At 38.0% G+C, this 14451-nt stretch overlaps 2 protein-coding genes across 3 annotated transcripts in view; one reads left to right on the top strand and one right to left on the bottom strand.

The window, feature by feature from the left end:
- Positions 1–1785: 1785 nt before the first annotated feature.
- Positions 1786–6740, bottom strand: LOC127630426 (endothelial lipase-like). The gene is made up of 10 exons (XM_052107936.1): positions 6507–6740; positions 5168–5352; positions 4730–4909; positions 4045–4156; positions 3696–3920; positions 3350–3592; positions 3124–3244; positions 2734–2958; positions 2536–2631; positions 1786–2428 (listed from the first exon to the last, which is right to left on the bottom strand). Exons 1-10 carry the CDS (start codon positions 6613–6615, stop codon positions 2416–2418), a joined length of 1509 nt encoding a protein of 502 aa, XP_051963896.1. The 5' UTR covers positions 6616–6740; the 3' UTR covers positions 1786–2415.
- Positions 6741–11755: 5015 nt separating this feature from the next.
- The window catches only part of mthfd2l (methylenetetrahydrofolate dehydrogenase (NADP+ dependent) 2 like), a 28572-nt gene continuing 25876 nt past the window's right edge, over positions 11756–14451 (top strand). The window contains exons 1-2 of one of the 2 annotated variants that reach the window (XM_052107943.1): positions 11756–12401; positions 12776–12960. In XM_052107943.1, the coding sequence (XP_051963903.1) occupies positions 12220–12401; positions 12776–12960 (367 nt within the window). In that variant the 5' untranslated portion in view covers positions 11756–12219. The remainder of the gene's footprint in view (positions 12402–12775; positions 12961–14451) is intronic. The other variant, XM_052107942.1, reaches the window with a different exon arrangement.

Below are 14451 nucleotides of genomic sequence, written 5' to 3'. Positions count from 1 at the left end.
CTGTATTGTTCATTGTTAAATCATGTTAACTAAAGTTGTTTAATAATTTCAACAAATGGAACCTTATTGTAAAGTGTTCCTTTAGATTTTGGATATGAGTTTTGGCTATGAGTTTTAAGTATAAATTTGAAAGGTATGAACATTTTTGTACAACATCACTGGAAAGGCATGTTTTATGTAGACTTCCCTATATGAATATGGTATGCAAACCACATAACTATAGAGATGCACCAGTGACTATGACCAATACTCTAACATACTGTACCAGCCTTTCAAAGTAATCTGTGTGTTGCCTCATTTCCTTCATATAACACTATTAACAAACAAATGTTCTGGCGCGGTTTTAACTTTACTGAACGGTTTTGTCACCAGAAATACTTGAACATCTTGGCAAGCCCGGTTTACACACATTCCTGAAAATACACATAGGCAAGTCAGTAAAAGAAGGTTCTGGATTAGTAAACTCTGAACGTTATAAGCTAATTCTAAGCATAGCACTAAATAGCAACTCAACATTCTAATTACGCAATGACGTAATTGGGATCGTTGTGTGGTCATCACAATACACACACACATTTTTTTTTTTTAATTAACAATTAAGTGTCAAAGGAACACAAACATTGATGTTTAAGAGAGGAATGTTCAAAGTGTTCCAAAGCAACATGCTTATTCTTAAACAAAATGTGAGAATACATTTAAGTGTGCTGGTAGGGTAGCAGTCCAAATACCATTTAAATCTAATATGAATGACTTAAGGGATAGTTCACCCAAAAAGGAAATACAACCGCTTGTTGTACCAAACCCTTTTGAACTTCCTTGAAACACAAAAGGAGACATAGGCAAAATCATTTTCAGTCACAATTCATTTTCAGTGAATAATAATTAAAAAAAAAAAAAAGATAGCATCTGAGGCTGTCATTCTAATCAATATCTCCTTCTGTGGTCCTACTGAAATATATATATATATATATATATATATATATATATATATTAGTCATCCAAGTTTGGAACATTTTAAGAGAGAGTAAATTAAATAATTAGCATTTTGGGGTAAATTATCCCTTTTAAACGTTATTAAAGGGTCAGTTCACCCAAAAAATTCTCACCTTCATGCCATCCCAGGTGTGTTCACAGCTCTGTACATTCATACACTGGATGTGAATGGGTGCCAAAACTTTTAAAGCTACAAAATCCACATAAAGGGAAAAATAAAAGTACTCCAGATATCTTTGGTGTTTAAATCCATACGTTCTGAAGCGATTTGATTGATTTGCGCGAGAGAGAAACGGATAAATATTTCCTTTTTTTTGCTATAAATTATCCTTCCCGCTTGGTAAACCTCCCCATTCCTTCTGTATTTGATGATTCACATTATTCACGCAAATAAGCCCCTACTGGGCAGAGAATAGAATTTGACAATTTCAAAATATTGGTCAGTTTCTCACCCACACCCATCATACCGTGTCAAAACATATGGATTTAACCACTGGAGTTATATGGATTACTTTAATGATGGCTTTGTGGATTTTTGAGTTTCAGGGAAACTGCCAATTGGGCAAGCTCTTGTTTATAATGCCTTTTATAACTTGATCATGTTTCCCAATAATTTGGTAAATCCAAAGTTACAATACAGCTTCTGTTCCACAAAATAACTTTACATAAAAATTTAAGCATACCACCATTCCACATGCCTCTCTATTTAAGTGCCTTTTAATATAAAATGAAATTCTGCAGATACAATAATACATTAAAAAAACAAATATGTAACCACATCTTTAACCACAGATTAATCCAAAGTAATTTTATTACAAATTCTTACATTTTATATTCATAAAACATGTACAGAAGGCACAAAATGTGCAACATTTTCTTTATGAAGACAAATAGACCATTTCTCTCTCCAATCTCCTGGCTTTAAATAATACTGTGAACTCATAAAAACCTTCTTGCTGTTGAAATCCAATCACACATGTAAAAGAATGGTCACCAGGTAACTTGGAGAATTAATTTGTGCCTTGGTACAAGGTGTGTATTAAGTTGATAAATAGGCGTCGATTCGCAGTGCTTTTTCCTTCATAAATTAAAAACGTACAAAAATATATATATACTGAGGGTTGTTGAGGGGAGTCATAGACACCCACAAAATGGAGGTTTTAAACAACAATAGAAAATATACAAATAGCATCAAAAGACAAACTCATTACAGAATCTCAAACAATCCAGAACAGGCCAATGGTAGAAAAAAAGCCCTGAGCAATTCCAGTAGCACCCAGCCGCGCCGGCCATTTGAACAGCACGATGTGTGTTCTACCCACTGACAACCAAACTGGTGCATTAACCCACCAAACGCATACCATAACAAAATTGCTGAGGCCCTGTGCCTCCTTGGGTCCCTATGGGTAACAGTGCCTTCTCTTAGTAGTGCAATCTGCCAAACAAGAAAAACACTTTAGGAGGACATGGTTAACAGAATGCTTACATCTGATAATAGATATAGACTTCTCCACTAGGGTAGAAACTGTACTGTATACATACCGTTTTCTAGGTTTAACCTCCCACCCATCACGGCATTTAACAAATGTAATTTCTTTTCCTGGTGAGATCCCAGTTTCTTGTGCACAGAAAGTGAACCTATAAATATAACATTGTTGGCTTTAATAAAATATATATTTTTTAAATTAGACAATTTACTCTTGGTTATAAAACAAACAAGTGATCACGTTACCAACTTACTTCTTCTGCGTTTCTCCTGATTTGACCCTGATCCTCCGAACCTCTAGGACTTTTTCTTTCCGTCGACTAGACAATGACCAGATCGATGACTTCACATACTTCCATATGGATGACAAGGACTCAGATGGGCCTTCCCAGCGAAGAGTAATTTTTAGCAACTCACCAATGTCCTCTTCCGTAAAGACAAGAAATGGGTTTGTGAGGTTTAAACCAACACCATCAGCACTGTGAAAACCACAAAGAAAAGTCTTCAAAATTACATTACTCATCTGATCGGAGTTCCCCTTAAATTTCCAAAGGTATAGGACACAATCCAACCCATATTAAATTATATTATATACCAGTTTAATAAAGAATATAATACATATAATGTAATCTTAAAGCGCTTACATGTCTACACTGAGATTATTGGTGTCGTTATGGGATCCATGTAGTTTGATATAGAAATTGGGATCGGCGTCTTCCGCTTGCTTCCTATCAAAAACATGCATCTTCATCTGATAGTGGTAACCTGTGGAGAAACCAACCGTTAGGTATTGCAATTACCAAATACTTAAATTTGTGACTCAATGCTATGGCATGTAACTTTGAGAACAAAGACATTATAATGCCTTACCACCAAAAGGAGTGTCTGCACGAGTCTTCAGGTACATTTTACTGTTTCTCCTCTTGCGCATTTTCTTGGCATTGTAACCGATGCTGTTGCATCGGTTTTTCCTGCAGCTCAAACAAATGCCCTTCTTAAAGCGATCAGGGCCAGTGCACTGAAAGGCATAGCTCACATGGTCCTTATTCATAAGAGAGTCCACGAAAAGATGCACTGCTCGCTCATGTTCACACTTCATCACTTCCACAACATCTGTTTGGTAACAAGACAGTTGTGGTTACAAGAGAGTTGGTAACTGTGACAAAGACAGTTGGAAATTACCAAAACTCTTTGGAAATTCTTCTAAAGAACCTACTTCCTACAGCAGCAGTAGAGAGCACATCTCCTAAGGAACAGCCTGGCTGTACATCCCCACCATTGGGATAGATATCGATGTGTCCAATAGGCTCCTGGATTCCAATACTGACACCTAGAGCTCCCCGTGTGTATGTGTGAAGGACATCGACAAAATCTGCATCGTCAGGAGAAAGCCTCTTGTGGGAATCTGCCCCCTCAAACATGGGACCAGCTGGGTCCAAACCTATTGAAAACACATATTTCAGACATGGTTTCAATTTCTAATTATATTTCTCCCATAAAACGATCGAGCAATTTGAATGATTGCTTAAAAAGCCATGATGCCAACACAAACATGCAAATTGTACCTGTTATACGTCCAATATTTCCATTTACAAAGGTTCCAGCATATCCAGCAACATGAGCACCTAGACTGTATCCAATCATGTGGACATTTTCTAGTTGTAGCTGCTCCTCTTCCTATCAAAAACAGGCAGACATTAGTCCCAACATAGTGGCAAATTCACTAAATCTGCTAAAATTCTTGAATTTGAACAACGAAAAATTAAATAAGCTAATAAACGAAATAGTCACCCAAAGTTAAGAAAATATTTGGCAAAAGGAAAACGGATCTCAAACTCTGAAATTGATGATATATGAAATGTGAAGCCATTAGGATTTATGTACATTAGGGCATCTGTGAGTGTCGGTTGGGCATGCTCAGCTGCTTATTTACACTACTTGTATCATTTCTGTATAAAGTTGGCTTCAGAAGGCAAATAAGAGCAAACATTATTTGTTCCATTAGAATCCCCTTTATGCCTTGGGTAAGCTATCAACATATCCAACAAAAGCACACAAGCAAAACAAATCCATCTGGAAAAGACAAATTGTACTTCACCAGAACATCTGCTGTCCCGAGAAAGAATTAATAATATTGGCAAAGAGACCACAAGCAGAACTTTCACGGTTGCTAATTGCCAATTCGCTCATCTCAATAGACACCAAGAGAAACAAACCCATGCACCAATGGGATGTATAATATAAACCTACCTGGAGCCAGTCCAAAACAGTAGCAATGCTCTGTCCAACCTGGCGAGTATGGTTGACAGCATCAGGATAAAGCTGGTGGGCGAGACCCAGCCAATCGACCACCACCACATTGGCCTCAGACTCCCTCCTCTGAACAGCAGCCACCAACTTGTGCATCCAGCTTTCAAACATCCCACTCATCTGCAAAAAAGAAAGATCACACCACCCATTACTAAACCAAACTAACAGAGATCCAGCAATTAGGTGCAACATTCCTATATTCCTGAAAACATTCCTGAAATGTTTTTTGCTACACTGAAGAAAGAATGCTTGTGTGGTGTTATATTTGCATCAAAGATGAAATACGAGGAACCTCAAGAGGACTCAATACAAAAGCGGTGTAACCTTAGGTGTCAAAAACATCTAAAAGGTGAACCTATAACTAAAATACTTTCTTACCGTCCAGCCATGAATGATCAGAATGGTCTTGGCTGTTGTATTGAAGCCACATTCCTCAATGCTTTCCTTTTTCCCAGGTTGGAGGTAACAGCCATCATCTTCAAGATCCAAAGACTTGCGCATATTGTACTTAATCCGGTCATGAAGCAATACTGGATCCATAGAGAAGTAAACGTCTGGACCATCTAATAGTGACAGTGGAATGATAGGGGTTTCAGTGTCAATCTCAAAAGATCTTCTAAAAACATCATCATATTTTTAAAACCAAGTGTTTAAAACATTCCAAACCAGCAAAGAGTACTTAATTGTTTCATAACATGTTGTGTTTATTCATGGCAAGCTTAGTGGCATTCTCTCGATTTAAGGACTTGATTGTACAATGAGCTATTGTGGAGAAGGGGGAAATGTTGAAATCTTGTTTTACAACTAGTTTTCTAAAGAATGAAAGAACATTCCAGCTCATCATCCAGGCTATGCTAAATGTAGTCTTTTGAGTTGGGATTTAAGAGAGTGTCAAAACAGTTTCAGTTGAAATGCTGCTGTTATCAAGAGCAGCACGCGATCTATATATAAAAAGGCATTTCAATATTTAAAATTTAAATAAAATAAATTGCAGTGATGACGCGCTGGGCGCGGGTGTCTTTCAAAGTCAAATAGTTTCCACGGAGTCAGGGATGCCGCTGGCCAAATTGATGCCCCAAGCATAGGGTGGTAGGGGTTCGCGTGGTATGAGCGTGAAGCGATCGTCTGTGTTCCGCAAAGTTTCGGGTCCTTAACGTATAACGTGCGAGTCCCCGTGGACTTTCTGGTGCCCCCTAGGGAGTTGGTGCCCTACGCAGACTGCGAACTATGAGTGTAGGGAGCGGCGGTACTGCACGGAGTTAATGCCCTGCTGGATGACTGCAGTCGACAACGCGGCAGGATGTGTCGCTGATAAAACGTGGACTTATTCAGGCGCTCATTTAAAAGGTAAATCCAACACAGCGGATTTTCCGGAGTTTCCTCTCTTGTGCGTCGCCCTGACACGTATTTCATTCATTTTTTGGATTTCACTGACAGGTTCATTCACAACAGTCGTCATTGTGAAAAAGTGAAGCTTAAACAAGCATCGTTTCTCAGCTTGAATTTAAAATCAAAGTTATTGTTTGTCATTGTTCATGAATGGAATGACTAGATGTCCATAAGAAATGCAAGCAATAGAAACAACGACGTGTTTTCTATTGCTATTGCATGACGTGTACAGTGCTGAATATTGTTATGTGTTACTTTGCAGCTGTAAAGCAGTTAGGCTAAACTATCACAAGATGATGTTAAAAAAACAGAAAACCCGCTTTCTTACCTTTCAAAGGCGTATAGTCACCGGGTGCGGTGGCTGAGGCGCTGCATAAATAGCACATTATTAAACCTAACAAACAACTCATAGATGATCTCATGGATTTATCTACCATAATGTTCAGTGCTTTAAAATATTTTCTTTTTTCCCCCACAAGCTCAAGTAAATGAGGACGTTAAACGTATTATTCCTTTACTACGAGGTGTCAGGGAATTGTGTGAACCTGTATCAGGTTGCTCATTAGAGTTTTAAATAGGGTTTTTTCAGTCATCTGATCATCGGCAGATATCTACGACAAAATTCTTTCTTTCTAATTGGTCGAGCCCCTGGAACTACGTCCGAAGGCGTGGCATTGCCTTTGAATGAGTTGTAGTTTGTGGAAGACTGGCACCATTCTCACGTTTAACCCTATGTGCTCCGAGCCAGAGTCTCACGGTAGCACACACACACACACCGGTGCTCGGGGCGATCGTGTTGACGTATGCAACATACCAAATGTTATTTCTGCACATGACTGTGCTTGTTTACAAATATTCAAACATGAAATACCTTAGTGTGTATTTTACACTTGTATTGATGGCGTAGTGTGCTAAAGCACTGAACTAGTTATCAGAAGGTTGGTGGTTCGATCCCCACATCCATCACCATTGTGTCCTTGAGCAAGGCCCTTAACTCCAGGTTGCTCCAGGGGGATTGTCCCTGTAATAAGTGCACTGTAAGTCGCTTTGGATAAAAGCATCTGCCAAATGTAAATGTACTAGTATGTACTGTTAGACATTTTGTTTTTCTTCTCTTTTTGTCATAAATGTCATGTTGTCAATCTGTCACATTTGTATGTTGTATAAGTTCTGTTGCCGATAACAATGATTTGATACTTTTGCACATAAGCAGTTTTTTTTTTTTTTTTTTGCAGTTTCATTTTGTAAAATTTTCAAGATTTACTGTTTAAATTTCATATAAATTCATGCATTACATTGTAGATATAGATGTACAATATTGCTTTTAACTTTGGATAACATTTCCGATTTAGTTTGAAGAAGAAGAAAAAAGATATTCCCTTTATGTGAAGACATACCCCATATAGTGATATAACATGCCCCACTATAAGGTCCGCTAATACATTTTTGTTGCCTGTAAAATAATGGGGCACATTTTTCAAGACTTCAATGTATGAACAGTACTGGGCAAAAATATTGGCACCCTTGGTAAATATGAGCAAAGTAGGCATGTGTAAGAAATCTGCATTGTTTCTCCTTTTGACCTTTCACTCAAAAAATGTACAAAAATCTAACCTTTAACTGAAATAAAACAATTGAAACAGGAGAAATATCTCATTATGAAATAAATATTTTTCTCCAAAATGCATTGGCCATAATTATTGGCACCCTTTTATTTAATATTTTGTGCAACCTCCCTTTGCAAAGATAACAGCTCTGAGTCTTCTACTATAATGCCCAATGAGGTTGGAGAACACCTGGTAAGGGATCTGAGACCATTCCTCCACATATAATCTCTACAGATCCTTCAAATTCAGAGGTCCATGTTGGTGGACTCTCCTCTTCAGTTCACCCCACAGGTTTTCTATGGGGTTCAGGTCAGGGGACTGGGATGTCCATGGCAGAACCTTGATTTTGTGGTCAGTGAACCAATTTTGTGTTGATTTTGCTGTTTGTTTTGGATCATTGTCCTGCTGGAAGAGCCAACAAGAGCCCATTGTAAGCTTTTTGGCTGAGGCAGTCAGGTTTTGATTTTTTATCTATTGGTATTTGATAGAGTTTGTGATGCCATGTATCCGAACAAGATGTCCAGGACTTTTGGCAGAAAACAACCCCACAACATTAAAGATCCAGCACCACATTTAACCGTGGATATTGGGTACTTCATCTCTGTGAGCGCCAAACCCATCTCTTATATTTGCTGCCAAAAAGCTCTATTTTTATTTATTTTTTCATCTGACCATATAACACAGTCACATTTGAAGTTCCAGTAGTGTCTGGCAAACTGAAGACACTTGAGTTTGTTGTTGGATGAGGCTTTTTTTCTTGAAACCATCCAAACAACTTGTGGTGATGTAGATGATGTCTGATATTTATTTATTTATTTGAGACTTTCTGACCCTAAGACCCAACTCATTTCTGCAGTTCTCCAACTGTGATCCTTGGAGATTCTTTGGCCACTTGAACCATCCTCCTCACTGTTAAAAAAATTAAAAAAATTATTATTTAGATATATTTCATTGATAAGAATTTCTTGGGGTGCCAATAATTGTGACCAATGGGTTTTGGAGCAAAATATTTATTGAATAATGAGATATTTCCCTTTCAATTGTTCTAATTCAATTATAGGTTAGATTTTTTATTTTTTATTTTAATGAAAGATCAAAAGGTTAAACAATGCAGATTTTTTTTCACAGACTTCTTTGCTCATATTTACCATGGGTGCCAATATTTTAGGCCACAACTGCACATGAGCTGACTCTCTAACCCTAAGGATAGGGTTAGAGAGCTACGCTGATGACACACAACTCTACTTGTCTTTTCAGCCAAACGACACCACAGTGACTGCTCAAATCACTGCCTGTCTGGCAGACATCTCGGCCTGGATGAAGGAACACCACCTGCAACTCAACCCAGCCAAGATTGAAATCCTTGTCTTTCCAGCCAACCTTACTGTTGAACACAACATAACCGTGCAGCTGGGTTCAACTACAGTAACACCTTTCAAAAACAGTCAGAAATCTAGGGGTAACCATCGATAACAAGCTAAATTTCACAGACCACATCATGTAGACTGCAAGATCATCTAGATTTACACTCTACAATATCAGGAAAATAAGACCTTTTCTCTCTGAACATGCCACACAACTGCTTGTTCAGTCACTTGTCATAACTAGACTGGACTACTGTAACTCTCTCATTGCAGGCCTTCCTGCATGTGCAACTAGAACTCTGCAAATGGTCCAGAATGCAGCAACACGTCTGGTCTTTAATCAATCAAAGCGAGCGCATGTTACACCACTCTTTGTCTCTCTCCACTGGCTGCCGGTTGATGCACGTATTAAATTCAAGGCCCTGATCCTGGCATACAAAACAGTCCCAAACAATAATTTATGCAGATCTACAATCCCGCTAGAAGCCTTCGGTCGGCTAAGGAACGTCACCTTGTTGATAGAAACGTTTCCAGTTTCATCATACCACGTTGGTGGAATGCCCTTCCAAACTCCATCCATGAAGCTGACTCACTCTTCAAAAAATGGCTGAAAACACATCTTTTCAAGAGCACTTAACCAGGCACTAAAAAAAAAAATTAATGTTGCATTGAAATCTGTTTTGAATGCTATTCTGATGCTATTGAAACTTTGTAGTATGGCATTTTCGTACAAATGTCTCCTTAAGATGATTTGCTTATGTTTTCCACTTATGTAAGTCACTTTGGATAAAAGCTTCTGCCAAATGAATAAATGTAAATGTAAGGACTCGAACTAAATACTTAAGAAATATCCAATGGAGTAAGAAGTATGACAACTAGCCCCATACCTTCCTATACACTGACAACATCCATCCATACATCCACCCATCATTTTCTGTACCTGCTTATCCGGATCACAGTGCTGGAGCATTGTTGAGCACCCCTCAATAATCAAAACAAGCAAGTACATCCCCCATTATTTATACCATGATCAATGGAATAATGTAAATGCTTCATGCTGCAACCCCCCCAATGTTCAAGCCAAATATATGCCCTTGGGTGCACTGACAACACAATTAAACTATTCCTATGCAATAAATAAATACACTTTTCACAGGTTTACAAATTGAAAATCTATTATAAGACAACATCAGTGTTCTGCAACTACAATTAAGGCAAAATAGATGGGATATATACTGTATGGGTATGGGATATAAGAAAAGTAAATCACATCTCAATAACTGAACCATATGATGACAGACTGACTCACTAAAGCTGTCTGACTGATGGATGGATTTGTTTAAAAATAATGATAATAATAATAACAGGGCAACTTGTGGTACTCTGACGTACTTTGCATACATTTTACATCTGGGCAACAAATGTTTTATTTGATGAAAAATGTATTTGTATTGCCAGAAAATTTCAGTCATATTCAAGAAAAATGTATGCAAAGTATGTCAGAGGCTAAAATAAAAGATGTCTTTTATTTGGAGTAGAAAATTCCAAACAGATTCACCAAATTGCCATTACACTCTTCATACAAGACCAACTAAACATATAAATAGCCTTAACAAAAGTTCAGATATAGGTAGTCATTGGCCATGAAGTGTGAAAAGGACAAGCATTGTCTAAAATATGATTCAGTCATTAATTAGAGCAGGCTACTGGTTGTTGGTGAATTCTAAGTGGGTCATATACAATAAGCTGGACACCCTCCCTTCATTTGGATTCCCATTTAGAAAACACCCCGATAAAGCTTATGCATAACCAGAATAGAAGACAGGGGCTGCATACTAAAGAGCTAGAGCTTAACAAAAAAACACTTTATTCATCGGCCAGTTCGGTCTCTGTCCAATAATATTTGTACTGCAAAACATTAACCCAGAACACTTAGTTATTTTGCATCATTAAATTGATCAGGACATACAATACACACACACACACACACACACACACCCATATGCAGCATATTTGGCAAAAGTCAAACCAGCGGGCTTAATACCACCTTAAAGAATGCAATAGATACACATGGCTATATGAATCTGAGCACAGCATGTTTCCAATGTATAAGGCAATGGAGTGAGTTGTAGTCTGCCCTAGGTTATGTAAGGATGTATTTGGGTTAGTTCTGCTGATCATAGTATATAAAGAAAGGCACCATTTGGAGTTTCACAGCTGCCACACCTGCAGTACACTCTCGAGATCGCCAAGCACTCTTTTAGTTCTCTAAGAAACTTACACTTAGCCTGCTTCTTGAAAGAAATCTGTCATCTCTAAAGATTGTCAACTGTTCCTTCAGTAACCCCATCATTGAAGTTCCTTAGCTGAATACATAACTAGGATATTTGAGGATCCTTTAAAGGTTGTGTGGTCTCCAGATGGTTACACCAGTGTGGCAGGAAACCCCAAATGGTGCCTGGAATATCTTTGAATTTTTACAGTGAACATTTCTTTAAAACATATAGTCTTAAGTTTCGGAGCAGCAACACGTCAAGATTGAATGCTTTGATAAATGGCCTGGAAAGAAAACAATGCAAAGCAAGTAGACTTATGCTGCGTTCCCTTCAACTCGGATTTTCCAACTTCCTACTATGAAAATTGCAACTCCCATTAAAGTCGGAATTTCAACTGGGAAGTGGAGCATTTGGCAATGGGATGTATTCATAGTCGGAGATATCCAGTAGGAATATCCTGCATCCGAAATGGAGCATAGGCTACTGAGTGACAAATGAGAAAGATGAGTGTGCCATGTGAACAATCAAGCGTCAAGAGGGGGATGTTTACATGATCTTTATATCAGATGCCTGACTATATCTGTTCCGATTGCGTTAAGATCTGTGCTGGGTTTTAGATCCGAGTTTGCGGGATTTCCTGACGGGTTTATTTATTCAGTTGTAACGTCTATATTCATATTTTGTATATCGATTGCATAGAGACGCTAGTACAAATGATGTTTTAGAAACGTTTGTGTGTGTGTGTGTGTACGTTTTTTGCACATAACCGGAAACACTTTTGTTGTGTGTTGCGCATGCGCGAACTGTGTGAGGCGCAGGTGGTTATCATATTGGCTTTGGCAGCTCCAGTTGCATTTATAGTGAATTATACTAGAATGACACCATTAACCTCATATTTTCATCATTGCCATCTATCAAAACAATGGATTTACATGAAAACAGTCAACCGGCGAAGCATATGTCACTCACTTATAAGGTTAGGACTGAACTACACTAAAGACAAACAAAGCTTGCATGCTTTTATGTAAACCATACGTATCTTCTTTTTAAGTAGCACATCTTCTGGACATACATAGTATTGACCGTGAAGCTAAATAAACATGACAGCAAGCTGCAGTACATATAGTCGTTTCAGTTAAAACGATGTGTTGATGAAATGAATAAATTGCGTGCATTTGAATATTCCGCCACCTTGCGGTGTCATTGACGCTGTCACGCATGAGTTGCTTTGGCTAAATGATACAGAATTTTACATTGCCGATGCATTATTACGGTTTTGATCGAGTGGATTTTCCATCCATCTCAAGCTCAGTGTGTTGTTGCACATATATGTTATGTTTGTCACTGTAGACATGTTGCCACTGTGGTCTCGGGGACAGAACTCGCTCGTCAGATCCATAAAGAAGTCCAGAGTGATATTGCAAAGCTATTGGCCCAAGGCAACAGAAGGCCTCATCTTAGTGTTATCCTAGTGGGAGATGATCACGCCAGCCATACTTACGTGAGAAACAAGACCAGAACAGCTTCATTACTTGGTAAGCAAAACCGAAATATACTGTAAATCAACAAACTTTTATTCTGTACATGAAGAAAAAAAAAAAACAAACAAAAAAACTTTTGAAGTAGAGACAACCGCAGAGCTAAAAGGTAGGCTATAGTTCACCAAAAAAAATAAACATTCTCTTATCATTTACTCCAGATTAATCCCAGATTTGTAACACTTTCTTCTGCTGAACACAAATGAAGATTTTTAGAAGAATATCTCCACTCTGTTGGTCCATACAATGCAAGTGAAGTGGCCAGAAATTGAAGCTCCAAAAAGGACATACAGGCAGCATAAAAGACTCCAGTTGTTAAATCCATGTCTTCAGAAGCAATTTGAGAGGTGTTGGTGAGAAATAGATCCACGTTTAAGTAATTTTTTTTTACTATAAATATCTACTTTCACTTCCACATTCCTCTTGTTTTTTGGCAATTCTTCATACACTTCTGGGATGACATGAGGGTGAGTAAATTATGAGAGAATTTTCATTTTTGGGTGAATTGTTCTTTTAACAGTAAGGGTTTATTTTTTATTTCCAGGCAATTTTGCTTGTCCTGCAAACTTTTTACCCCACCACAAAAATGATATACATTTTATTTTTGGCAAAGAGATTTTATGTGTGCCAGAAGAGAAATAATCAAATGAATATATCTAGCTGGAAATTGTACAGCTTATGCAAAAAAAAAAAAAAAAAAGTAGGATGGCATATAGTGCAAAACATTATTGATTGGTTTATCATTTTCCTCCCGTTCTAACTGATGCTTCTATGACCATCATAATTTCATTCTTGCAGTTTTGAGAAAAAATAAATTATGTTAGCCAGCTTCATACAGTAACATTACCTTGATTACAGATTTAAATCCTCAGAAAGAATTCACCACAACAATGTTCAGTACATCACAGCAACACACACACATATACAGTATCTCACAAAAGTGAGTACAGCCTTTACATTTTTGTAAATATTTGAGTATATCTTTTCATGTGAACACTGAAGAAATGACACTTTGCTACAATGTAAAGTAGTGAGTGTACAGCTTTAACAGTGTAAATTTGCTGTCTCCTCAAAATAACTCAACACAGCCATTAATGTCTAAACCGCTGGCAACAAAAGTGAGTACACCCCTAAGTGAAAATGTCCAATTTGGGCCCAAAGTGTCAATATTTTGTGTGGCCACCATTATTTTCCAGCACTGCTTTAACCCTCTTGCGCATGGAGTTCACCAGAGCTTCACAGGTTGCCACTGGAGTCCTTTTCCACTCCTCCATGACGACATCACAGAGCTGTTGGATGTTAGAGACCTTGTGCTCCTCCACCTTCCGTTTGAGGATACCCCACAGATGCTCAATAGGGTTTAGGTCTGGAGACATGCTTGGCCAGTCCATCACCTTCACCCTCAGCTTCTTTAGCAAGGCAGTGGTCGTCTTGGAGGTGTGTTTGGGGTCGTTATCAAAAATCAAATTAAAATCAAATCACTTTATT

This window comes from Xyrauchen texanus, chromosome 37 (assembly GCF_025860055.1).
Source record: "Xyrauchen texanus isolate HMW12.3.18 chromosome 37, RBS_HiC_50CHRs, whole genome shotgun sequence".
NCBI classification, from domain to species: Eukaryota; Metazoa; Chordata; class Actinopteri; order Cypriniformes; family Catostomidae; genus Xyrauchen; species Xyrauchen texanus.
The sequence above is the reverse complement of the archived record's forward strand: the minus strand, read 5'-3'. Positions and strand labels throughout refer to the sequence as shown.

Bases quoted from the DNA above. Each gene is read 5' to 3' on its own strand.
- LOC127630426 (XM_052107936.1), bottom strand. From the start codon at position 6,615: ATGGTAGATAAATCCATGAGATCATCTATGAGTTGTTTGTTAGGTTTA. The intron at 5,353-6,506 runs GTAAGAAAGCGG...TGTCACTATTAG, and splicing joins TGACTATACGCCTTTGAAAG to ATGGTCCAGACGTTTACTTC. The intron at 4,157-4,729 runs GTAGGTTTATAT...TGTTTTTGATAG, and splicing joins CTGTTTTGGACTGGCTCCAG to GAAGAGGAGCAGCTACAACT.